Below are 25,398 nucleotides of genomic sequence, written 5' to 3'. Positions count from 1 at the left end.
CCAATGTGGTCTTTCTGGGTCTTTCCTGGGCCACGACCACGCCCCACCTCTTAGAAATAGCACGAGAGCAGTCATGTTGGGGACCCAAGTTTCCCCAAAGCCTGTCATGCCCGGGTTAAGGAGACCACTGCACGCGTGTCCACCGAAGGTCAGCACAGGGTGGGGGCACAGCTGACCTTAAAGCAGCAGGGCCTGCCGAGGGCCCAGAGGAGGCTGAGGGGGCCTGGCTGTCTCCCTCCTGTCACAACCCCCAAATTAAAGCCCCAGGCCAGGAAGCTCCAGGGATCCCACCTGCGGCACCATTTTAGAGAACAGGAGGACAGGCTGGCCTCCCCACACCACCCCCACCCCACCTCCGCCCCCGCCCACCGGCCCGCCGGCCACTCTCCTGCCCAGTTTGAGAGTTTGAATTGCACCAGAAACAAGGGGTCTTTTCATCCAGCACTGCCCACAAGGACCCAGCCACACACACTGGGGAGCAGATCACGTTGCCCACAGCCAGGCCAGTGCTCACGGGAACCAGGTCTCAACTTGGGGGGATGACGGGGATTAGGGACCCTGCAGGGAGAGGCGTGAGATGAAATTAAACCGCACTGGGGACCACCCAAGGGCAGGGATCACCCTTGAGGGTGAGGACCACCTTCCAGGGCCAGGACCTCTGAGGGCGGGCAGGAAGCATCCACCGGACCTCCTGACTACACTCAAGAGTGGCTCCCGGTCAGCAGGAGGGGTTCCCACGACTGGGGGGCTGCAGGCTGGGGTGGGGCAGGGCTCCCAGGAAACCCACGGCCGAAGACCAGGGAGAGGAAGGGCAGCGGCGGCAGGAGAAGGGATCAGTGGATCCCCAGGGAGCTAACACCAAGGATCCCGCCCACCAAGGACTCCACCACCATCAGCTGCATTTCCAGAGGAAGATGAGAAGATGACTTAGGAAGGGGCTCTCCTTGGACCCTTCTGGCCCCCAAGGTCGGGAAGGCTGGAATATTAGCTCGTCTTCCCGAGGCCAAGCCAGTGCCCCAGCAGGCCCTCAAAGGGGGAGGGGGAGGGGGCACGGGGGGGGGGGCACCATCCAGCTGTGATCTCATTGGTCCCTCTGCCCTCCCTTGCCAAAACTCAAGAGTGGGCTTTCAAGGAGGGGCAACAATCAGCGAGGCCGAGCCCAGGGCTGGACCCCAGGTGTGGTGCGTAATGGCTTCATCTGCCAGGGAGACCAGCTGGCATAACGACCCACAGCTGGACTCCGGCAGCTCATTTAACCCTGAAACGGTACGCCTGCCCGCTGCCCGTCACAGCCACGGAGGGCGGCAGGGGGACCCTGCTGGGGGCTGGCGACTGGCCAGGATGCTGCTGGCATGGACGGCAGGGAGGAGACAGCGGAGGCCCTGGGTCCCCTCCCCTGCACCCCTCCCCTCACCTTACCCCGCCGTTTCAAGAACCGTTTCTGTTTTCTGATCCTGCAGGTTTCTTGGTCTCATTTTGAGGCTGGGAGCAGGGGGCTGGGCTCTGAGGGGGTGGCCTCCGCAGCCTCTGGGAGCCCTGCCTGTGGCCTCTTTGGTTTGGGTTTCCTACCCAGATCTGTGGACCACCAGCAGGAGCGGCATCCACAGCTACAGGGCACCCGGCGAGAGGCTCCTGCGGACACCAGGGGACGAGAGGATGCGGACTGCTGTTCACTTGGCCGGCCACCTCGAAGGGCAGACCTAGGCCTTGAGGGAAGAGCGGGATCCCCGTGGGGGCAGGAGGCAGGAGAGGGGCTTCCTGCCAACAGAAGCCCTCAGGGCCTGCTGTGCACCTGCGAGGCAGGCAGACCTTGGGGAGGGGCGTGGGGCCTGGCAGGAGGGGCAGAGTCCCTGACACCTGCTTCCTTCTGTGTACAAGAGCAAGCGCAAGGCCCGGCCAGGCGTTGTCCAGATCGGCGCTGCCCACAGAACTCTCTGAAACGATGGGGAGCTTCCTTTCCTGCGTTGACAACAAGCTGCGAAGCGCTTGCGAGGGGCCTGAGTGCAGCTCAGAAATCAAACCGCTCTTGTTACTTAATCTGAATTAACTCGGACCAAAACAGCCTCCAGTGGCTAGTGGGCAGCTCAGGGCCAGAGCCAGGAAACCCTGGGGCAGGGTCGCCACCTATCAGGCGGAGGGCACAGGGGTGTCAGTGAGATACAGGGGTCCCGACTCAGAGGGCACCATCAGCGGGATGCTGACTGGGACACTGGACAGCTGGACATCCAGGCCAGGAGAGAGAAGTAGAGAAAGTCCAGGGGCTCATTCCTGGAGGGAGGCTGCCCGGCAAAGGCGGGAGGCAGCTGGACACCCAAACGCTGCAGCCAGGGAGGTCGGGGTTGAGCGGCCCACAGCCTTGTTCTAGCAAACGAGCCCATGGTGGGCATCAAACACCACTGGGAGGTCAGGATGAGGAGAAGCCAATGGGCCAACCCGGAGCTGCCTTTCCTGGGACCCAGGGCTGCCAGGGGCCAAGAAGCAGTGGGTGGGAAGGTGGGCTGGGCCTCGGATGCTCCCAGGAGAAGTGAGCAGCGGAAGGAGGGAGCGGGGCAGGGAACAGAAGGGGGGAGATCTTGTTTATTGTTTTGGACCGGGAAACATGAGCCTGTTTGCAGGGGAAAGGAGCCAGGAGAGACCCAGAAACAAGAGGAGGGGGACACTGGTGGAGGGAGGTCCCACAGGAGGGGCTGGGAACCTGGTCCCTCCTAGGCTGGAAGGTGCAGAGACAGAGAGAAACCTGCGGTTTGATTTTCTGTCCCATACAGAAGTGGGGTGTGTGTGCATTCCCCAAAAAATACAGAAAACACAGAGAAAAAGGCAAAAGGGCAGGGCGGGAGGCTCCTATTGTCCACCCCCGGAGCTCCGGGAGATGTGAATCGAGCCTTCTGGGAGCCCCTGGCACAGGCAGCGTGGCCGGAACCGGCCACAAAGGGCCACTCCCAGAGCGGGATCATTAGGACAGGAGCCGGTGCGCTCGGGGCGGGGCAGGCCCATTCAGGGGTGCCGCACAATCGGGCCCTTGTGGGGGGCAGTGTGCGGGTGGGGGGGGGGGGGGGGGGGGGGGGGGGCCTGGAGCCTCCGAGGCCCCGGCTCCTGGAGCCTCTGATTCCAAGACAAGAGTGAGCCTGCTTCTTGCCTTACAGCCCAGAGCCGACAGAAAGACAGATCGGGGAAGACAAAGAGATGCTTCCCTGACAGTGCACGGGTTATTTCTGGAAATGGGTCGGCTCTCCTGCTGTCTGGGTGCTGTCAGCCCTGCCCACCTCTGTCCCCTTGACCGCAGCCCTAAGGAGGCCCCCAGCCCCTCTGGGGCGGCCCAGCCTCCCCGCCCCACCACCACCCACCGCCAGCTCCACGGGGATGACAAAGGCAGTCAGTGCCTCACAGCCTGATGCCTGGCAGTCTGCTCTGGCTCCCGAGGGGTGGCGGGGGGCAGGAGGGTGGGGGGACCACCGGGCCGAGCCATGACCAGGGCTGGGGTGGGTGTTCAGCAAACGCAAGGCCAGCTTCAGACCCAGCTTTCCACTGTCCTCCAGGCAGACCAAAGCCAGCTCCCTGGGCATCCAGGCGGCAAATGTGGGCAAGCGACCATCCAAACAGGCCTGTCTCACGCTCACGGCTAACGTGAGCCGACACCAGCCTCCAGGCTTGCAGGCCGGGCTCTGTGATACCCCAGTGTGGGGAGGTGTCCTTGCCACCAGCAGACTTGCAGACAGGCCACCTCCAGCTCAGGCGGCCCGCGGACCCCACAGCTTGTCCCCCAGAGTTTCCCACTGGGGAGGAGCCCCTAGGGAGTGTCTCCAACACCCCCGACCCATCGGGCCCATCTCTGAGAACTGGTCCAGGCACTGGCATTTCTTCAAGTTCCCAAAGGTGACGTCTAATATGCACCCAAGGTTGAGAACCACTGATAAAAGCAAAGATGTACTTCTAAGGAGTTGTTAAAAGGCAACAGGGAAGCTGGTGGGGGGTGGGGAGGGGAGGCAGTGGGAAGCACAAGTCACCACCCTGGGGGTTGGGGAGGTGATATAGTTTTTATTTTTTTAAAGTAGTTGAAGGCCATTTGAAGCCAAATGGCACAAATGGAAAAAAAGAAAGAAAGAAAGAAAGGCAGGTGGCCAAAGCGGATGGACCACCATTGGGTTTAAAACCAGAGGGAGAACTCATCCAACGCCTCTGGGTTGCTCATTTCTCATCCCACCATTTACTGAGCGCTTACCACATGCCAGGAAGACTGGACCCTGCCCTGGGGAAGGTTATGGGCTTGGGGACAGACAGGGCAGCAAATGGCTTACGTCCACAACAGACGGTCTTGTCCCGGGCAACCCACACGGCTCTCCTCTAATAGCACCCAGGCCTGCAGAAGGCGATCAGATGGCAGGGGCAGGTAATTCCACCGGGGCCCTCACCACGGCCCCTCATGAGGACAAGCTGGCCAGCCGCTGGCTTTGGCCTCAGTACTGGACAGAGCGGTGCCCGCCTGTCATCACGGCAGCCACAGCCCTGCCACCACCCAGACCTGTTCCTGCAAGAGACCTAACCACAAAGTTGACAGCCAGAGGCAGGATGGGCAGGGCAGGTGGGCCCGTTCCTTGTGGCTCTGCCAGTTCTAGGAACGCTGAGTCAAGGGGCCAGAGGATGTGAGGGTCTCTGGCACCCTGGGCGTGGCCCACCCAAGCTTCCCATTTTACAGAGGGGCAAAACGAGGGCCCAGAGAGAAGATGGGGCTTGCGTGAGGTCAGTTCATGAGTGGGCTGCGGCCGTTGGCGTTGTTCAATCCACACAAAGACCCCTGACCCGGGGGGTGGGAGGGGCACAACCACGCCCCTGAAGCCGCCCCAGACTTGGGGACTGTGTCAGCTGGTGGGGCCCCCCGTGCGTGTGCTCAGCAGAGTGCAATGGGAAGGGAGCAAACGGACTATGGAAAGTGGCAGTCTCTGAGTACGCCCAGGACAGCTGACTGCAGAAAAACTCTCCAAGAAGGTCACAGCTGGAACTGCTCACAGCTGGAACTGCTCACAGCTGGAAGAGCCCAGCCCAGGGACGCGGTGAGGGCAGCGCCACAGAGCCGCCTGCCCCAGCACCACGCAGTCAGCACCACCCCTCCAAGCCAGATGTGCCAGCGCTCTCTCCACGCCTGGCCTCTCCCCTGCTCTCCTCTGCTTGCACGGACCTGCTCCGTCTCAGCTCCCAGCTCCAGCCACCCCCCTCCACTGAGCTCCGGGCACCCCCGAAGAGGCTGAGAGCCAAACCAGGGCACTTCTGAGAGCGGCGAAGAGGGCATGATGACACACGGCGGTGGCGGGGGTACAGGCTGCAGCTTCACGTGGACGGCCCCCTCCCCACCCCCACGTGACCTGATGTGACTTGCCTCTCTGCCCTGAGCCCCTTCCTCAGCAGAAACAGGGACCCCTACCACCCCACCCCCGCCCCGGTGCATCTTGGCACCGGTGTGGCCAAGCCTGGGGCGGGTCCCCTTCCCTTCCCAGTCTCCTCCAAGAGCCTTTAGGGCTCCAGGCAGTTTGCTCCCAGGTTTCCGGCTTTCCCAGGCATGGCATTTCCTCCTCTCTAAGATACCATCAGTCACAGATGCCCGATTTTCCAGAGCAAGGGAGGGGAAGACCCTGCAGTAAACACACACGCTGATTCTAAGATGCAACCCCGCATTGCAACAGAGGAGGGGAAAGCCCACATTCGAATTCAGGAAATAACAAATGACCAGGGCCTCTGGCCAATGGGGAAGCAGGAAGGAGGAAAGGGAAACAGACCCTCACCTACTCCCCAGGGCCCCTGGCCTCTGCTCTGGTTAAACGACGTTCCACACCTCTGCTTAAACATCATACACAGGGTGATCCCAAGAACATTTACCAACGAATCAATACAACTCCTGATCTTTCTGCCCTGCTCCCTGGGCAGTGGAGACCAACAGTGAGTTGCTCAAGAAGAGGCAGGCATCCAGCACCAGGGAACTGACCCAGCTCCAGACCTGCCCTCCACCCTCCTGCCCCTGCCTGCCTGCGGCAGCAGAAGACAGCAAGAGGGGACAGATGACAGTGACCAGCTTCAGTGCCTGGAAGCTGAGGGTGTGGGGCCCATTCCTGCCTGTTCACGATCAAAAGAGCCTCAGGTCCATTTCACAGACCAACTTGTTCCTCTATCGCCAGGCTTCAGGGAAGCCACTGGGGTCCAGTCATTACCTCGCTCCAGAGAGATAAGTGCTGCCTCCTTCCCAGCTCTGAAATCCCAGGGCACTCCCTGCAGGGACCACCCCCTACCCCCCCATGCCCTCCCCGGCACCCAGGTTGTAGGCGTGGGCAAAGCCACCGTGGGCCTAAGTATTCTGTGGGCAGGCACAGTGAGTCTGTAGAGAGAGAGGGCGTGTCTCCACAGGTGCCACTCTGCCTGAGCACCCCAGTAGCTCAGGGTGGAGCCCCTGACCCCAGACATCAGGAGTCACAAGGAGGCAGGCGGGGCTTTGGGGCAGACATGCCTGGTCTGAGGACCTGCAGAGAAGGTTCTCTCCTGTGACCATAGTCCCCGCGACGACCACCCCGGAGGCCCCCAACCCAGCCCACACCACGGCGGACTCCAGATGGACGCTCCCAAGCTGCCACTCCCCAAGCCCAGCTACAAGCCCAGCTACATGAATCACCGCGCGTGGCACTCTCAGACTGAGTAACCGCTCAAACGTCTGCTCTTGTTTTCCTTCCTGCTGGAAGGGCGAATTCTCTCAACAACCTGCCCCACCCACCCGCCTCCCGACTATTCTCTGCTCTGTTCTGGACTTGCACAACCAGCTGCCCAGCTGTCTTGAGTGCTTCACTGCAGTGGGTTCGGGAATGCCCTGGACTTGCATGCCTCTCCTGATGGGGAGCTCCCCACCTCCAGAGGCAACCAGGTCTGCCTGGACCACGCTTGTTTCCGGGAGCTGAAGTCCGAATTGCTGGAACTTTGGGGGTCTGCACAGAGCACTAACCCCCCTGGGCTGACAGCCCGTCTAGTGGCAGCTCACCAACTCCAAAGCCCTTCATCTCCTGGCTCAACATGCTCGCTCTTGCTGTTCCCAAGAGGCTTCCAGGCCCCCTGCCTCCCCGCAGGTTATGAGAGCACCTTGCAGGCCCTGGGCTCTCGGCACCCCTGGTCCAGATCCACCTGCAGACCTGCTTCTGCTGCTGGAATGCCACCCCTTTCCATTCAACTGGACAAGGACTCCTGTGGCTGTGACAGGGAGTAGGCACAAGGACCCCTTCACAAGCATGTGATGGGGGTCCCGCAGCCCCACCCCGAAGAGGCAAGTCTGCAGGAGTCCAAGTGACAGTAGAGAGTCCCTGAGCCCATCCTTTGAGGCTCGGTTCTCGGGACACAGATGAGGAAATCAAGGCTTCCAAGTGCAGTAAGCTGCCTCCTCTTACACACTGCTCGCTACCTACGCTCCCTCCTTCCCCAACCAGAAGGCAGGTCACGGCTTCCCACTTTGCAGATGAGGAAACAGAGGTCCCAGAGCTCGAGCAGAGCCCAGGCCTCCGATGCTTTGTGCCAATGAGGAGGACAAGCAGAGCGTAGGAAATCCCCCGCAGGTGCGAAGCATGGACCATGAGCAGCGGAGGGTTTCCCTGCTAATCGTGCCATTCCAGGGTCAGCACAAAACCCAGGCTGTGTCCTAGGAACTCAGAGGCCAGGCCCTCAGTGAGGAGCCTGCTGGGGCTGCGGCAGCAGAGGGAAGCTGTCTGGCAGGGAAGCCAGGGAATGAAAACAGAAGGAGGGACCTGGATGCATGGAAGCTGGCACTTTCCCATCCACAGATCTCTGGAGCCATGAACTTCAGGCCAGGAAAACAGGACAGCAAGACTGAGGCTCTGGGTCTGGCCGGAGAAGGGGAGCCACACCTTAGCTACACAGGCCCCACCCTGCCTGGGTCCATCTACAGGTCACAGGGGCCCTGCCCAGGATTAAGCTCCGAGTAGCCTTCCACTACTGGTGGGGCCTCCCGGGGTGAGGTGTGTGTCTCAGACTGTCCTGGCCCAGAGGGGCAGTAGGCCCAGGCTCTGACACCCGAGGCTGACAGATCGCCTGGACTGATCCAGCCACCCCTCTCTGCCCCAGACAGCCCACAGGACTGGGAGCTAATCACCACACCTCTCCAGACCTCAGTTTCTCCATCTGCGATATGGGACCACCTGGGAGCTCTGAACACAATGGAGTCGGGACTGGGATGCTCTGTGGTAGGTATAAACTGTGAGGCGTAGGGCACCTGCCCTGGGCTACCAGCCAGCCAGCTCCTGGCCCTGGGGGCACGGTACCCCAAGGCCAGTGATGGGGGGTGGGGTTAGGATGGGGAGGGAAGGGGAAAGGCTTATTCAACCCCGCCTCCTTGTCTTCACTGACCTCTGCCCCCAGGCCTGGCCGGGTTTAGGAAAAGCTGCCCAGTAGAGTTGTGCACCGGGGCTGCTGAGCTGGGATCCCATCATAAAGACCTATTCAAGGCCAGAGGCTCCGTCTAAGACCCAGACCACCCTCACTCTATCCTCCCTTTAAACCAACAAAAAAAACACAAGCAGGAGAACAAACACATCTTATTTTGAGAAGCTCAAACTCTTCACGCAAACTTTTAAAGGTATAAACGGGGCCTGTACAAAGGGCTGCTGGAGGCCCTCGTTCCTGGGGTTAGCGGGAGGGGGAGTGGGCCATGTGATGTGATGGGAGGACTGGGATGGAGGTGAACGGGCACTCGGTGGGCGGCGGGAGGAAGAAAGGAGGTGGGACACGCATGACAGGAAGGGGAACGGGAGAACTGTTAAAAAGAACTTTTGTTTGAAAACTGCATTAGTTCAAAATGCAAACCTGACTATCTGATGTTTGAGGTTTGCCTGTCCCAGTCTGCCCCCGCCCCTACTAAATTAGAGCAAAGAGCATCCCAGTCCAGACTTTAATCAGCTCAGCCCAGACCTCTATCAAAAAAAAAAAAAAAAGACCAAGAAAAAGGCCTATTTGAATTCCTATTCACAGGCCGGTCAGGCCCAGCCTGGGAGGACCTGGAATACAGATGGGCCGCCACCCACCACGGCCTCTTAGGGCCCCGAGGGTGCCCAGCAGGGCTGCAGGTACCCTGCAGCTTCGAGACAGGACTACTGGGCCACTGCGCTCCAGAAGGTACAACCAGACACCAGCTCAGCTGCAAACATCGGGAGAGCTATCTGTCTAAACAGCAAACAGAGTTTCAAAGAGAACGGCCGATGTCTATTTGGCAAACCCCCAACGGGTCCCTCTCTTTCTCATGAGGATCCTTGGGAGAAACATCCATGACAAGGTCCTGCCAACTGTTGAGGCCCACTGCCTGCAGGGATAGAGGAGGACCCCCCCCCCTACAGAAGACGAGCAGAGAGAGGCTCGCGAAAGTGAAGTCCCTGGCTGGAGGGAAGAGGGAAAGGATTCAAACAGGAGATTGTCTGAGCCCTCCGGGCACGGGGGGTTATCAACCATCTGCTCAGGGGTCACCGATAAGGAAGTGACATTTGCTGGGACAGGAGAAGCAGGGCAAATGTGAGCCGGAATCGAGAACGGGGAGTCAGCAGTGTCTGTTGATGAATATTATCAGCCAAAATGACCACAAGCCGGAGATGTGAGCCAACCCCGGGGCCTGAGCAGTACACAACCCCCGCAGCACCACCCAGGCAACTGACAACTGACATTGCAATCTCAGTTGCCTTCCCAGGAATTGCTCAGAACATCTCTGAGCCTCTACTTGCTTGACTGTAAAATGGGAATAATACCGCCTCGCAGGGTTCTTGTGAGGATAAGCTGAGAGGGCAAAGGATCTGAGGCACCAGTCTGTTATCTGATTCCACTTTCACCACCACCCAGACTGGGGCCTGTTATCTGCCTCATCTCCAGCTTGCTCTCCACCCAAAACTACAGGTCCAAGGGCAGAAGAGTGGCTTTGAAGAGAAGGGCCTTTCCTTGTTTCCAGACATCCCACTCATACTGTTGAGAGAACATCTCAAGGTTACGCTCAACTTCGAGACAAAACTAAATTGACAACAATCCCACTGATGAGTGAAATTTGTGATTATAAGGCTGAGTGCTTATTTTACCCCGACACAAAGCTGTGTCACCCCAGAATCTGTGGCAGTCCTGTTCCCTGTGTGTACGGGTCTTGGGGGAGCATGGATTCTACAGGAAAACCTACAGCTCCAACCCACCCTGCCCCTCAGTGGGCTGGGAAACCTCAGGTGGGATCCAGTCCTCCACACCTGCTCTGCTGACAGCAGCAGCAACCGAAGACAGGGTCTGCGTCTCCTTGTCCAAAATATGCCAGAGCTTCTCCGCCAATATGCCCTGACACTTTAGTGCCCTGCAGAGAAACACCCTCGCCAAGTGTCACTGATGACACAGCTGAAAACCAGAAACATTTCGCTTCCTAGCCACAGACTGCTGCAGTCCTCCACTTCCTACCACACTTGGGGAAACCAAGGCCCAGAACTCTGACCCTCCCAAGCGCCACCCCAGAAAACAAGACCAGAGAGGCTGAGACTGGGACTCCTCATTCCCTAAAGGATGCAAACCACCTAACTCTGAGCTACTCCCACTGGCCTTAAGGAGCTTGCTGGTGGGAGGTGGGGTGGATACAAAGTCACTGGACAGAAAGGCAAGTTGTAGCCTTAGATTGCTAATCAGTAACAAAATACGCCTCTACACCTAGCCCTGCCCCAACTCACAGGCTAGGAAGGTAAATAAAAACTGCAACGGGCTAGTGCCCCACCTCCCCAGGGGCCAGTTCCCACCCCAGCCCCCACGCCGAGGCACCTGCAGAGGCCACTTGGCCACCAAAGCAAAGAGAGCGCAGCCCTTCCCCATCCGGCTCCCAGGCTGTCACTCAGAACAGTCATTTAAGGCCTAGATACATTTTCTCTGAACTAGGAAAGCCTTCAAAGAGAACCAGAAAGGGCTGTTTAATCTCCACCTTCAGGCAAATAGTTCAGGCAGCAGGAAGAGCCACCAGAAGCAGGAGCCAAGCCACCAAAAATGTGGAAAGACAGGGAGTGGGGAGAGGAGAGAGGCAGGAGGGGCAGCCACCGATCAGAGGGCTGGGGATGAGGAGGGCAATCGGCTTCCCCGCTCCGACAGAGCCCTCTGTCCGGGGCCCAACAGTCACATGGGCTGTAATACAGTAGCTGGGCTTTCCCGAGGCCAAAGGTCCTCCCACTCACACCCCAGCCGCTGCTGCCAACCTAGGCACTTCCTGGAAAGTGAGCAGCAGTTTACAGACCCCTTCAGAGGCTTTTATCTCTGCCTCAAATCCGGGAGGTAGGGATTACCGGCTCCATTCTACAGATAAGGAAACTGAGGCCCGAGGAGATACAATGCCAGGATCCAGTCCAAGCCTATATTCCTCTGGGAAATCTTGAGAGCCTCAGTTGAGAAAAGTCCCCCCCGGGGGGGGGGGCGGGTGGGGGGGGGGCCGGGGGGCGGGGAGCTCTGAGAAAGGCAGGAGTAATAGCAAACCAGGAAGGTTCTCCGACCCCAGTACTCTGGGCCCAGCTGTCTGTGACCCTTCCCTGGGGCAGACAGAAGGGAGAAGCCCAGGTGGGATGCCAGCTCCGCCCCGGCACACGGGTGATCGTTGTTTGGGGGCTGCCCGTTGTTCCAAGAAGAGGGAAATTTTCACTTTCCCTCAAAGGGCCTATCACTTTTTTTTTCCCCCCCATCATTAAAAACTTCCCGGTCCCGGGCCAGGGTTTCCAGGCAGAGCTGCGGCACCTCCAGCCAGCCCTACGGTCCCAGATTGGAGAAACTTCTGAGGAGTCTGGGGGTCCCGGACCGGCTACGGATTCAGCGTGGCAGGGACACGCCTTCATCGCTTAACTGGAAAACTCAGCACACACACACACACAAAAAAGCCCCACCACGGGCGGGATGGCGATCTCTCCGACTCCCGCCGGAGGAGGGGTCCAGAGGGGCGGCCGCCCGCGGGGGAAAAGTCTCTGGGCCCGAGACGCGCCCTGCCCGGCAGGCGCCGTCCTTACCGTGCAGGCCGTTGGGGATGCTTCGGTGGTGCGGCGGCGGCGCCGAAAGGTCGTCCAGGGACCGGCGCGTGGCGACCACCTTGCCGTCGGGGGCCTTGGGCGGCCCGGGAGGCAGCAGCGGCGGCGGGACGTGGTGGTGATGGTCGGGGCTGCCACCGCTGCCCGCGCTCGACGTGCTGCTGCCGTCGCCCACGTCCCGGGTACCCGAGCCCGCCGCGCCGCCGGGCAGCGGCCCGCTCAGGCTGGCCTGGCTGTCGATGGAGCTGCGGGAGCCGGCGCCGCCGCCGCCGCCGCCCGCGCCGCCCGCCAGCGCCGCGCGCTCCTCGTCCAGCAGCAGCACCAGTTCCTTGAGCTCCAGGTTCTCGCGCAGCAGGGCCTCCTGACGCGCCTCGAGCTCGCGCAGCTTTTGCTGCGAACGGGCCACCTCGTGCCACACGGCGCCGGCCGCGTGGCGCCCGAAGCGCTGCCACTCGCGCGCCAGCTTGCGCCCCTTCTGCCGGTCGTCGTCGAGGAAGCAGCACAGCTCGCGCAGCTCCTGGTTGTCGTCCTGCAGCCTCTGGTTCACGTCCTTGAGGCCGCGGATCTCCAGCAAGTGCTGCTGCAGCCTCCGGTTCACGTCGCGCATCAGGCCGCCGTGCTCCAGCATGAGGCCCACCTTCTCGCCCTCCGCGCGCCGCAGTCTCCGCGCCAGCTCCTCCTTGCTCCAGCGCAGCAGCTCCTCGTCCGGCACCTGGCTCAGCTCCTCCGACGCCGCCGCCGCTGCCGCTGCCGCCGGGGGCTTCGCCATGGCGGGGCCGTCACCGCGGCATCGCCCGCGCCCTCGCCCGGCCGGCGCTCCCCGTGCCGGGGCTGCGCTGGGCCGGTCCGCGCGCGGGCGGCGGAGTGGGGTGGGGGTGGTGGTGGCGGCCGGGGGGCGCGTGCGGCCCGCCCCGCGCTGCCTCGCGCGTCCTCACGCAGCGCCTGCCCGCCGCCCGGGCCGCCCCGGGGAATCGGTGCGTCTCGAGACTCGGCGAGCTGGGAGCGCTGCTGCGTCGGCGGCCGTGGTGCCGGGCTCTCTCCCGGCTCCGGCTAAGCAGGCGGAGGCCCGCCCCCGGCCCAGCTCAGGAGCCCCAGCCGCCCCGCCTACTCCGGGGCGGGGCTCACGCGGCCCTGGCCCCGCCTCCGGGGGGGGAGCTAGCGGGCTGGCGGGCAGAGGCGCGGCGGGTCCCCTCGTCTCCCCCGCGCTGTGCGCCCGCCCGTCCGGCGCCCAGCCAGAGGCGCGCTCGAGCCGTGGTCCCACCCCCGCGCCCGTCCGATTGGGCCTCCCCGGGGGTGTGTGTGGGGCGGGGCGCACTCGGGGGACGCCGCCGGAGATGGTACAATCCACCCTCCGGGCTGCCCACAGTCCCCCCTCCGCGGTTCAAGTTTCTGCGGCCGGAGGACGCGGCCTCCGCCAATCCCAGGGCTACAGGGCGCTTTTAAAATGCAGGTACGACTGCGGGGAGGGGGGGGAACGGTGGGAAAGGTAGGGCAGGGCTTCCCTTAAAGGAGACGCGTGGAAAAGGGCGCCCAGCCCCTTCCTGGGCTCGCGCGCCCCGCCCGCCGTCCCCTGCCCCGAATAAACAAATACCCACGGTCGGAAGGACAGCTCCCCTTCTCCCTGCCGAGGGCACCAGAGTCCAGCTTAGTCTGAGATACGGCGGACAATAGGACTCAGGCCCGGGGGGTCGCTCTCCCCGGCGGAGAGCTGCTCTTTGTCCGCTTCCCAGCCCCCGGCTCCTCCTCCACCCCGGTCTCCACCGAGGTCCCCAGCCCCGAGCGCGCCGAGGTTGCACCGTTTTCCACTCCAGCCGGGGGCTGCGGCGCCGGCGTCTGTGCCCCAGGAGGGCCAGGGGGCCTCACCCGCCGTCCCGGATCGGGGTCCCGTACCCTCCTCCCTGCCCCGAGAGGCCGAGGGCACCGTTCCCCCGCCAACCCGACCGCTCGTCCCGGAATGCGGGAGGGAATCTGTGACTCGCGACGTGGAGACCCCTGGGGAGGGGGAGGTCTTTCACTGGGGTCTTAACTCGGGGCGGGGGCGCCGATCCCGCGGCACAAAGAAAACAAACCCTACCCCCCGGCCACCTCGTCTGGCACCCGGGTCTCCCCCCACCGGCTTGTGCGAATCCATCTCGTTATCCTCGAGTCCCTGAAGTGCATTTACGGCGAGTCTGCTGCCAGGCGGGCGGAGGGGGGCGTTCCTCCCCCCCCCGGGACCCGCTTGGAGATAAAACCCGCGGCCTCGACAGAGAGCGCCACGGCCCGGCGCGCGCGCGCGCGCGCGCGGCAGCGGCTGTCCCGGCTTACAGCGACCCAGCCATTCATTGGACAACCATGTACAGCGCCTCCTCTAAGCCAGGCTTCTTCTGGACCACGGGGGGATTTTCTAGGGGACCGGCGGCCACTGCCCGCTGGGGGGAATTTACACTCTACGGGGAGGAAGGGCGAGAAGAAAATCAACAAACTGGAGAACTGTGAGGCTGTAATAAGTGCTGTGCAGGGGATTAAGACCAGCTGCTGTCGCAGAAAGTGATTATCAGTTACTTTAGATCCCGTGGTCAGGAAGGACCTCTGAGGAGGTGCGGTCTAAGCTGCTGTCTGGGTGACGGAGGACAAAGATAAGGGGGAGGGCACTCCAGGTAAAGGGAACAGCTAGGGCAGAGGCCCTAGGGTTGGCTTTTAGTGGCCTATTCAAGGAAGAGGTGTGAGAGATGAGGTCAGAGAGGCCAGATCATCCGTGATTCTAAGGCAGCTGGGAAAGCCGTGGGGAGAATTAGCAGGACACAACACGACCCGATTTGCCTTTTAAGAGCTTCCCTCTGATGGCTCAGACAGTAAAGAACCTGCCTATAGTGTAGGAGACCTGGGTTTGATCCCTGGGTCAGGAAGATCCCTGGAGAAAGAAATGGCAAACCCACTCCAATATACTTGCCTGGGAAATCCCCCAGACAGAGGAGCCTGCCGTGGGCTAGAGTCCATGGGGCGGCACAGAGTCGGACAGGACTGATTGACTAAAACTTTCTTTTCTTTTTCTGGCCCATATGTGGAAAAGAGGTGGGGGTGTGGGGTCGCAGGATAGTGCAGAGTCACTACTCCCTTCCCCACCCTTCCGCCCCTCTCTCCATATAGATAGATGTTTAGGAAAGGGTAGTGAGGAAAGGAACCCACTCCAGTGTTCTTGCCTGGAGAATCCCAGGGACGGGGGAGCCTGGTGGGCTGCCATCTGTGGGGTCGCACAGAGTCGGACACGACTGAAGCAACTAAGCAGCAGTGAGGAAAGGATGAGCTGGGGCGGGGAGGGGAGGGGAGCATAGCTTTGAGGGTCAAACCCCAGGGTAGCCAAGGGTCCCCCAGGCAGGTGAATCCATCCCTGGGTCCTGCGGGTGGTAGGGGGGTGTCACCCTCCCCGTGGTAGGGGGGTGTCACCCTCCCCACTGGGGCACTGTGCTTCGAGGACCCAGCCCAGGGCATCTAAGTTTGAGTTTGAGGAGGAGAGTTCCAGCTCTCACCTGAGAAGGCTAAGGTCTTTCTTACCTGAAAGGTCAACCAGAATGAATAACTCCCTGGAGGCTGTACAGAGAGATGCTCCTGGGAGAGTGAAGGGTGAGCACTAGGGAAGTCGCTGAGATGTTGGCACTGTTTGTGGGAACCCCGTCCCCTCAGTTTGAGCATGGCCCCAGGTTGTTCCTGTGGCATCTCAGTCCTCTGATCCTCCAGGGCTGGCAGCTTCAGCTGAACTTTCCAAGAGAAAAATGAAGTCTCCATCTAGGTGGGGTTTACTTGCATCAACTACAGGGTGTGGGACCCAGAGTCCAACCTTGCCAAAACTCATAAGAGCGTCCCTAACGTCCCTCTGATGCAGCAAAGACAAGGGGCTAGAGATGAGGTTACTGGGTAGGTGGTCTCAGGGACGGTCTTTGCTCTCCCCACTGTGGCTGGACAGGCCGGGGCACAACAAGACTGACAGCAGGAGGGTGAGAGGGTCCAGACTTGAAACAGGGTCCTGAAGCACGGGGAACCATCCAAGCCAGAGCCCCCATCCCTAAGGGTCCAGCAAGTGCCAAGCCCCTCTAGATCACTCACGGTCCAACAGACCCTATACCGAAGCCAGGATCCCAAAAATGTCAAGTGTCTTTGGCTTTTTATCTATGTGATTGTAACAAGATCTGCTTTTTCATGAAACCTATGAAACTGAAACATGGATCTCTAATACAGTAACTCTGACAGCCCCATGTACTCTAGCCTGCCAGGCTCCTTTGTCCATGGGCTTTTCCAGGCAATACTTGGAGCAAGTTGCCGTTTCCTCCTCCAGGGGATCTTCCTGACCCAGGGATTGAACTCAGGCCTCTTGCATCACAGGCAGTCTCCTGCATTGCAGGTCGATCCTTTACCAACTAAGCCACCAGAGAAACCCCTAATAATTTTCTAGATGGCCAGTACAAGTAGCTACGGGTCTTGGAAAAAAATAAAGATGCACCACCACCACTCCTCGATGTTTTTTTTTCTTCTGAATCTCCAGGGCTTTAAATCTCCATTTAAAGCCACACAAATGTTTTTGAGAGCCAGCTTGGGTGGCAGCCAGTACACTAATACTTAGTAGACAAGATGATTCCTGATCACGGGGCCTGTGAACCTGGAAAATGGTAAGAGCACACTAGGGGTAAGCAGATCGTCTCCACACTGGGAGGGAAAGGGGCTTCTGATGCCTCTGTGGCTGGGCCCTGAGCATAGGCCTCCCAGCAGCCATTCTTGGCTGTTTGCTGAGTGAATGTGTGATCAGTTGAGTCTGAGTCCCACATTTTGATGATGAAGAAACTGAGCCCCAGCAGGGAAATGACTTGCCTAAGGTCACTTTCATTCACTGATTTCCTAAACACACAAACATAATTAGTTGAGTGTTTATGCATAGATGTATATGTATATGTGCAATCAGATAGGCTTTGGAAATACAGTGTGGTAAGTACCACAGAAGAGAGGAGCAGAGCACATCATTGTCGGAGGATCCTGAGGCCATGGAGGAGGTCACCCCCCCGCCACTCCCACCCGAAGGGAATCTTAAAGAGTAAGAGTTTAATCAGATTGTAGATGGGGAAGGAGAGGGTTGAGATAATCCAGGTGGAGGCAACAGCAAAGCCAAGGCCCAGAGGTGAGCAATGGTGAGGGGTAGAAGAGGCAGAGAACAGCAGGGAATAGTTCCAGGGGAAGTGTGGCCCCCTTCCTGGGGCTCTGATGGCTAAGAGCAGCAGCAGCAATAATAATAACCATCACCTCTTACCACACACCCAGTGGATGCCAGGGGTCCTAAACCAGCCCTCACGTGACGATCAGAATGACAACATCATTAACGCCTTGGAGGATTTAACATGGATTCCTATTGGCTGTGTTGTTTGTCTCCACAAAGCTCAGATCACTGAGTGCAGACTTATGGGCAGTGTTCAGAGGGTGGTGGATGTCCAAGGACTCCGGTGTGGTCAGTGGAGGTTTGTGTGGTGGCTGAGGATTTCTGCAGGTCAGCGAGGCGATGGCAGCTGACAGGTCCGGGGCCGGGCTCTGGGGTTTCTTCTCTGCACCCCACCCTGCACTCCTGAATGGGGGAAGTCACCATGCACAGCTGAGAGGCCACAGTGAAATCAGGGCCCATGGAAAAGCAACTGGAATTGTTATCAATAAAGGGCAGTGTTTGCAGAGCACTTGCTATGTATCTCCCGAGCCCTGGGCAAGGCTTCACAGGGATTGTCTCACCGAGTCCTCAATGCAGTCCTCAGTTAAGAGCCTCAATCCCCGTTTTACAGAGGGGCAAACCAAGGCTCACAGGCTAGGTCACTTGTCCCAGGTCACAAGGCCAGCAAGTGAATGAGCTGAGATTCAAACCCATGACCTTCTGAACCCATAGACTGCAGCCTCCTGCACGCCACTGCTCGGCAACACCCTTTTCACTGTGACTCTGGGTCTATGATGGGGAGGCCTGCGCTTTGCCTGCACCACGCCCAACACCCAGCTTCCTCCTGCTTCCACCTTCCCCATTGTCCCCAAGCCTGAGGGACTCCCTGCGCCTCTGGAGGGACCACTGGGTAGATCTTCCCAGCTCTCCCTGCTGACAGATCAATCACTGCATGTTGTCAGCTCTGTCTCACAGCTCTTCTCTCACCCACTTACTGGGTGACCTTAGGCCAGCCCCTTACCATCTCTGAGCCAGTTTTCTCCTCGGAGCCTTCCCTCACAGGGCCAGTGTCAAAGCCTGGAGGAGTGTGCCTCTCCTCCCTGCTCATTCTCCCCACCCTCTGGATCAGGACAATCGTCCCACAAGGACATTTGCACCCATTTTCCAGATGCAAACCCTGAGGTACATTGAAACAAGGGCTGTCCAGGAAGCCTAGTGCTTGCCCCTGGCAAACAGGGCTACAAAAGATGCTGGCTATGGCCTTGGGCTGCCACTGACTTCCTTCTGGGATGGGTGCAGCAGAGAATATGAGGTTTAGTTATGAAGGGTCTCAATTCTCACATTTTTAAGTGGGGAAACTGCAGTGATGCTGGGCCACTAGCAGGCAAGTTTACTGGGATATCAGCCCCTGGAGCACAGCACTGGAAGGTCTAGGGGGAGGGTGGGCTCGCTCACTCACATCCTTACGCAGCTGCCAGGCCCCTGGGTGCTGGAGATCAGGAAGTCGGTGATGCACTGCACAGCTTCCAGAACCGCCGATGTCACAGGCAAAAGCCTCAACGTTAACCTAAGGGCGCTAGTGGAAAGAACCCGCCTGCCAGTGCAGGAGGTATGAGAGACAGGGGTTCAATCCCTGCATCGAGAAGATCCCCTGGAGAAGGAAATGGCTACCCACTCCAGTATTCTTGCCTGGAGAATCCCATAGCTACAGAGGAGCCTGGCGGGCTCCAGTCCCTGGGGTCGCACAGAGTTGACACGACTGAAGCAAGTGAGCACAAGCACGCACTCCACCTAAGGGCAGTGGGAGCCACAGAAGAGTACAGAGCAGAAGAGAGGCCTGGCAGGTTTTGTTTGGTAAAGACCAAGTGACTGGAGCTGCGAGGGAAGGATGGATCAGAGAGAGTCAGCTGAGACTGAGACACAGTCAGAAGACTGCAAAGCCAGGCTGGCCAGAGGCCAGAGCGGAGGTGGGAGAAAGTTGCCTATAGGGATCAATTAAGTGGTGGGGGATCCAGACCCGCATCCCTCCCTGCCTCTCCCTTCCCCTCTGGAACCAACGAAATACCCTCCTCCCCCTGCAGCTGCTGACACCGGCTCAGACCGTTGCCCCCAGAAGCAAAGCACTGGTGGAGGCGGGAGGGGAAGCGGGAGGGGGAGGGGAGGAACCCTCAGGGGAAACCTAGTTAGGAGAGCTCTTTGAAGGACCAGCTCCCAGCTCTGCGTACTTCAAAACACTAGTCTTCTCATTACGAGTGATTTCCTACCGCAACAAACTGCAATGCAGGTGCCTGGAACCCTACTGCCCAGCTTAAGGAATCACCGATGTCACTGGCCCCTGGAGCCCCTCCCAGATCACCTGGCCAGCCCACCTGACCCCAGGGTGAGCACGATCCTAAATGCTGCATTGCTTGTTCCTGTATCTCATAGTGCTGTATTCCCCCCTTGTAATATACTGCTTAATCTTGCATGCTTTTGAACTTTATTCAAATGGTATTATACTTCATGTGTTCTCTGGCAGCAAGCTTTTAAGTCATGCATTACTGTGTTGAAATATGTCGCTGGGGTTCATTTATTTGCACCGCTGGCTGTATAGCGAGGTTTCCCAGCCTCTTGGCAGTTTGGACTGGAGAAGTCTTTGTTGCAGGGGGCGGTGGGGGGAGGAGGCGTCTTCCACAGTGTAAGATGCTTACCAGCTTCTCTGGCCTCCACCCATCAGATGGAAGTGACGCCCCTGCCCCTGTTACTGTGAAAAGCAAAGATGTCTCCAACCTAAGAAAGTGACACAAATGCACTTATCTACAAAATAGAAACAGACACTCAGAAAACAAATTCATGGTCACCAGAGGCAGGAGGTGGCAGGGAGGGGTAAATTAGAAGTTTGGAATTAACAGATACACTTCAATGGTGTCTGACTCTTTGAGACCCTATGGACTGTAGCCCACCAGGTTCCTCTATCCATAAGGTTCTCCAGGCAAGAATACTGGAGTAGGTTGCCATGCCCTCCTCCAGAGGATCTCCCCAACCCAGGGAACAGATACAAGCTACAATATATAAAAGAAATAATCAACAAGGGCCTACTGCACAGCACAGGAAACTCTATTCTGTATTCCATACTGACCTAAATGGAAATAGATAATATAACCGAATTGCTTTGCTGTATACCTGAAACTAACACAACATTGTAAATCAACTATGCTCCAGTATAAAATAAAAATTAAAAACCAAGAACAAAAATGTCTCCAGACCTTGCCAAATGGCCGCTGAGAGCGAAATCTCCCCAGCTGAGAGCTCCGCCATCTAATTTCCGTTGCCTGAATACGTTGCCTTCACTTCTCTTCTCCTGTTGAAGGACATTTGTTTCTACTTTTCGGCTGTAACTAGCAGTGCTGCCGTCTGTGTCCTCATGCTCACAAGCACGAGCTTCTCTTGGGTCTGTACCCTCGTGGCTCTCAGAGCACAAGAGAAAGCCTAGCTAAATTTCATACTGGAGGTGCCCCAGTATATTGGTGGGGGGTGGGGGGGAAAGAAACACTCTAGCAGGTTTGCCCACTATGACTTCTTTGAAATGTTTATCAAACTGACACTGAAAGTGTGCAGAGATACCAGTGAGACATGACTCATGCTAACTTGTCAGATATACCGGATTTACTCCAGGTGATAAGTTCCAGACCCCAGACGCATGGTCTTTGAGGCCAGCGGTGCTTCTCTGTGACCATCATCACTGTGCTGGGAAGGGGGAAGCCCAGGCGAGCAGTCCCACCTGTGATGGGGTTTCCATCTGCCCGCCTGCAGCTGTACCCTCCTCCAGGACAAAGTCCCGCCCTTCTCTGGGACCCTCCCAGCCGTGTTCTGTGGGGGTCTGCGGCTGCACCATCTGCATGAGATAGCTCTGGGCCACGCCCCCAGAGACCCTCACTCCCACCCCCAGGCCCCACCTCAGCCTCTAAATGCCCTGCCCACCAGGCCTGGGCAGCTGCCCTTCAGGCCCTGCCCTCTGCGGAGATCGGAGACCAGCCTCCTCCGCTGCTGAATATTTCATGCTCTGATGGTGGAAATGAAGTCGGTGAAGACCTTAATTGTTAATGTGGCTGCTGCCAGTTCCAAGACCAGCCTTTCCCACTCTCTCCAGCCTGCCCCCTCCTGTCTGATGCAACAACAGCAGTAATAGTAATTCCTCCTGTGACCTGATCTGGGTGAGGCTGGGCTGCAGTGAAGTTGCCCCACCCCCACCCCGGCCCGCCTCCAGCCCCCAGGTGAGCCTGCAGTTGGGCAGAAGCTGTGACCTAAGTAACTTTACCAACCAAACCATCAGTTGGGTCCACCTCTTTGTCCACCACCATTTGAACTGTGATGTTGGAGAAGACTCTTGAGAGCCCCTGGCCCAGCAAGGAGATCAAACCAGTCAATCCTTAAGGAAATCATCCTTGAATATTCATTAGAAGGCCTGTGACTGAAGCTGAAGTTCCAATACTTTGGCCACCTGATGCGAAGAGCTGATTATTATGAAAGACACTGATGCTGGGATACATGGAGGGCAGAAGGAGAAGGGGGTGACAGGATAGCATGGTTGGATGGCATCACCAACTCAGTGGACATGAGTCTGAGCAAACTCCAGGAGACAGTGAAGGACGGGGAAGCCTGGCATGCTGCAGTCCATGGGGTCTCAAAGAGTCAGACACGACTGAGAGACGGAACAACAGGACATTCCCCAGAGTCCTCCCAGCAGAGAGCTGGGGACTAAGAGAGTGGTTTTGGAATGAATGAATGATACAGGAAGGAGCTGATTAAGTAGGAAAGCCCGGAGTTAGAATCTGTGTCTCTAACCTGATACTACACCTGGGGGGTCCTGCCTCTCCCTGAGGCTCTGGATCTTAGGAGGAAATGGAATCATTCCCTCCTCCTGCTGGGATGGAGAGATACTTAAATGCATGAGAAAAGACAGACTCAAACCCTGAGCCACACAGTGAGACAGGTCGGGTGCTGGTCTGCTAGGGAAAGGCTTGGGAATCCCCCAGAGCCCAGCCAGAGACTCTGAGACTCTAGGAGAAGGGCTGATCCTTCTTTCCAGCACAGGCTCAGCTCCACCAAGACCCAATTCCAGGACACAACTTTGCAATGGAGAGTCACATCTTAGCATCCCAAACTGTCAGAGGCCCTGTAAATGAGTCAGGGTCCTAATGAAGCTGAACAAGGCCCTGTGGGGCTCCCAGGCCTTTCTGTCCCCCATTTCTTATAGGCAAGACTCGAGCCGTCATGACCTTCTCTGAGTTCCAAAGTATGGGTTTGAACAGTTGCTAAGCAAGGGAGGAGCAGCCAGGAAACCCCCTGAGGCCAGATGAATGTGATCAGAGAAGCTCATCAAGAATCAGACCATCCTGCTCACACCCTAACCTTGTCAGAGACCCCACACTTGACTCTGGCATAAAAACCCTCATCAGGTTCTTTGCGATGAAGACATACAGTTTTTCAAGGCAGAAGCCCAGTGTGTCTCCCTTTGCATGGCAAAGCAATAAAGCTACCCTTTTCTACTTCACCCAAAATTCTGTCTGCAGGATTTGATTCAGTACCAGTGCTCAGAGAGGCCACACTTTCAGTAACACTAAGGAGCAGCTATTTCCTGCTCTAGGGGATCTTCCCGACCCAGAGATCAAACCCGGATCTCCTGTGTCTCCTGCGCCGCAGGTGATTCTTTTCCCGCTGAGCCATCGAAAAGAATCAGACACGCCTGAGTGACAGTACACAGAGCACACAAGGGAACAGCTGACTCTGAACAAGGCCAGGGGGTCAGATCAGTGGTTGTCGGCTCTGGGCACTGACTGCTTAGGCTCACCTGTGTGCGTGCTAAGTCGCTTCAGCCGTACCCCATTCTGCAACCCCAAGGACTCTTCTATCCCTGGAATTCTCTAGGCAAGAATACTGGAGTGGGTTGCCAGGCCCTCCTCCATGGGATCTTCCCGGCCCAGGGATCAAAACTGCGTCCCCTACGTCTCCTGCACCGGCAGGCAGATTCTTTACCACTAGCGCCAGCTGAGAAGCCCCTCATAAGCTGGTAAAATGCAGATGCCCAGGCCCACCCCAGACACATTCCATCTGGAAGAGCGGGGTCTATCAGGCAGGGCTGAGAAGGATTGGGTTAGATGAAGTCCTGGTTCATTGGCACCAGGCTACCCAAGAAGCCACCACCATTTCTGGGGGCACTCCTTTCTCCAAGTGTCTGGATTTAGAGATTTTTCTCTAGGTTCTCCAAATACCCCAGATAATCTTCAGATACACTGCCGAGGTTAAGGAAGGGGCTGAGGGATTCTGGCATTCACTCTAGAGTTCACTTAATGCCCGTCCCCCTTTTTTTTAACCCCATATCTAATGGGACCAAATGAAGGGAAGGAAAATATTGGTGATATAATACACAAAAGTTATCTGGGACTGGTGGATACAAAGTACCAGCACTGAGAAATCGTCATAGTGGGCACAGCCTTGTAAAATCTGAAAAGATTAGCGTGGAGGAGATCCTAAAAATCTCCAGAAAGAAAGAGAGAGAGAATGGGAGAGAGAGAGCTCACACACAAAGGATCAGGAATCAGAAACGCTGACGTTCTCAATAGTAACTCCAAAAGCTAGAGGACCTTGGAGCAACACATTCAAGATTCTGAAGGAAAATGATTCCGGTGTCTGGCCTGTTAAGTATGAGGGTAAAGTTTGACATGTTCAGATTTTTTAAATGTATTGACTTGTCTTGGCTGAGCTGGGTCTCCGTTGCGGTGCACGGGCTTTCTCTAGGTGTGGTGAGCGGGGGCCACTCTCTGCTGCAGCGCCTCGGCTTCTCACTGTGGTGGCTGCTCTTGTCATGGTGCGCAGGCTCCAGGCGCTTGGGCTTCAGTACCAGCAGCAGACAGGCTCAGTAGTTGCCGCGCACAGGTTTAGTTGCTCCGAGGCATGTGGAATCTGAGGCACGTGGAATCTTCGCACACCAGGGCTCGAACCTGTGTCCCCTGCATTGGCAGGCGGGTTCTTATGCACTGCGCCTCCAAGGAAGTCCGAAAAGTCCCCAGATTTTTAAAAAAGTACCTCCCACGCATTCTTTCTCTAAAAATCAGGAACTAAACAAAGACACAAGAAGATCCAAAATTCAGGAAGTGGGGAATTCCAAAGTGGTGGTATATATCGTGAAGGACGAAGAAGCCTGGAGTGCTGAGTTCACGAGGTTGCAAAGAGTTGGACACAACTTACCGCCTGAACAAAGGTGATGGCATAGGGAAGTCGGACGGCGAGGGCTTCAGGACTAGAAGCAATCAGTGCACATTGGAACGGGGTGGGAAGGGGCGCCAGGAGGAGCTGGCCAAGAAAGAGAACACAACTCATGGATTGCCTGGGGCCTCGCCTACCTAGAGAGGAGCATTAGAACCTGTCAGAGAGCCTGGTGGTGAATGAGTGACACCACAAAGAAAACCAAGCAAGTCAAGACAAGGAGGCAACTAACAATCCCCAAGGAAACCCAGAAGTCCTGCAAGGAAGGAAATACGGTCATGGGATGTACGGTGGCTCTGTTGACCATAGCGTTTAAAGAGTATCATATGTAAGCACTGATTTAACCAAAAGAAAATTGCGGCACAGTTTTACTAGGAGGATGGGGGAAGACGGGGTGGCGTGTGTGGGGGTGGTTTATCAGTGGAGTAAACCTTCCTGGTCCCTAACAGAAAGGCAGTGATAATACCTAAATTGGAAAGTCAAAGAAGAGCCCTGTAAGTGTGTTGTTTTCAACTATGGACAAAAGAATCGAAAGCAGTTGCCTCTGGGATGGAGGATCAGGAGCGGGGTGGAGCCATGAGGCAGGGGTTTTTTTGTTTTCCTTAGGCTTTATTTGATTTTTGAAACTCTGTGCACGTGTATTTAAATTAATACATTTTTAACAAGCTGGCATTGGACTTCTTATTAGAAACCCTGGAGGGCTAGAAGATCACAAGAGTCATCAGTCGCCTTAAAAGTCTAAGGGAAAAGGATTTCCTGCCTGGATTCTGTGCCCATAGACAGCATCAGCCAAATATGAGACTGGAGCACAAACACGGTCAGAAATGCAAGGTCACCAAAAAGAGGAAAAAATGGACTGCCGTGCACCTTTCAGGAAGCTTTTGAAGCACATGCTCCCCTAGGAGCTGAGAAGGGACAAGGACTGCCCCCCCTGGGGAGCCGTCCTGTCCC

General features: G+C 57.5%; 1 protein-coding gene across 1 annotated transcript in view; it reads right to left on the bottom strand.

Moving 5' to 3' along the window:
• CCDC85C (coiled-coil domain containing 85C) overlaps positions 1-13,061 on the bottom strand; it is an 80,935-nt gene extending 67,874 nt beyond the window's left edge. The window contains exon 1 of the mRNA XM_040256963.1: positions 12,024-13,061. Within this exon, the coding sequence (XP_040112897.1) occupies positions 12,024-12,810 (787 nt within the window). The 5' untranslated portion in view covers positions 12,811-13,061. The remainder of the gene's footprint in view (positions 1-12,023) is intronic.
• Positions 13,062-25,398: the final 12,337 nt, after the last annotated feature.

The sequence above is a fragment of the Oryx dammah genome, unplaced genomic scaffold (genome assembly GCF_014754425.2).
Source record: "Oryx dammah isolate SB20612 unplaced genomic scaffold, SCBI_Odam_1.1 HiC_scaffold_16, whole genome shotgun sequence".
NCBI lineage: Eukaryota > Metazoa > Chordata > Mammalia > Artiodactyla > Bovidae > Oryx > Oryx dammah.
This window is presented reverse-complemented; position numbering and strand designations above follow the sequence as displayed.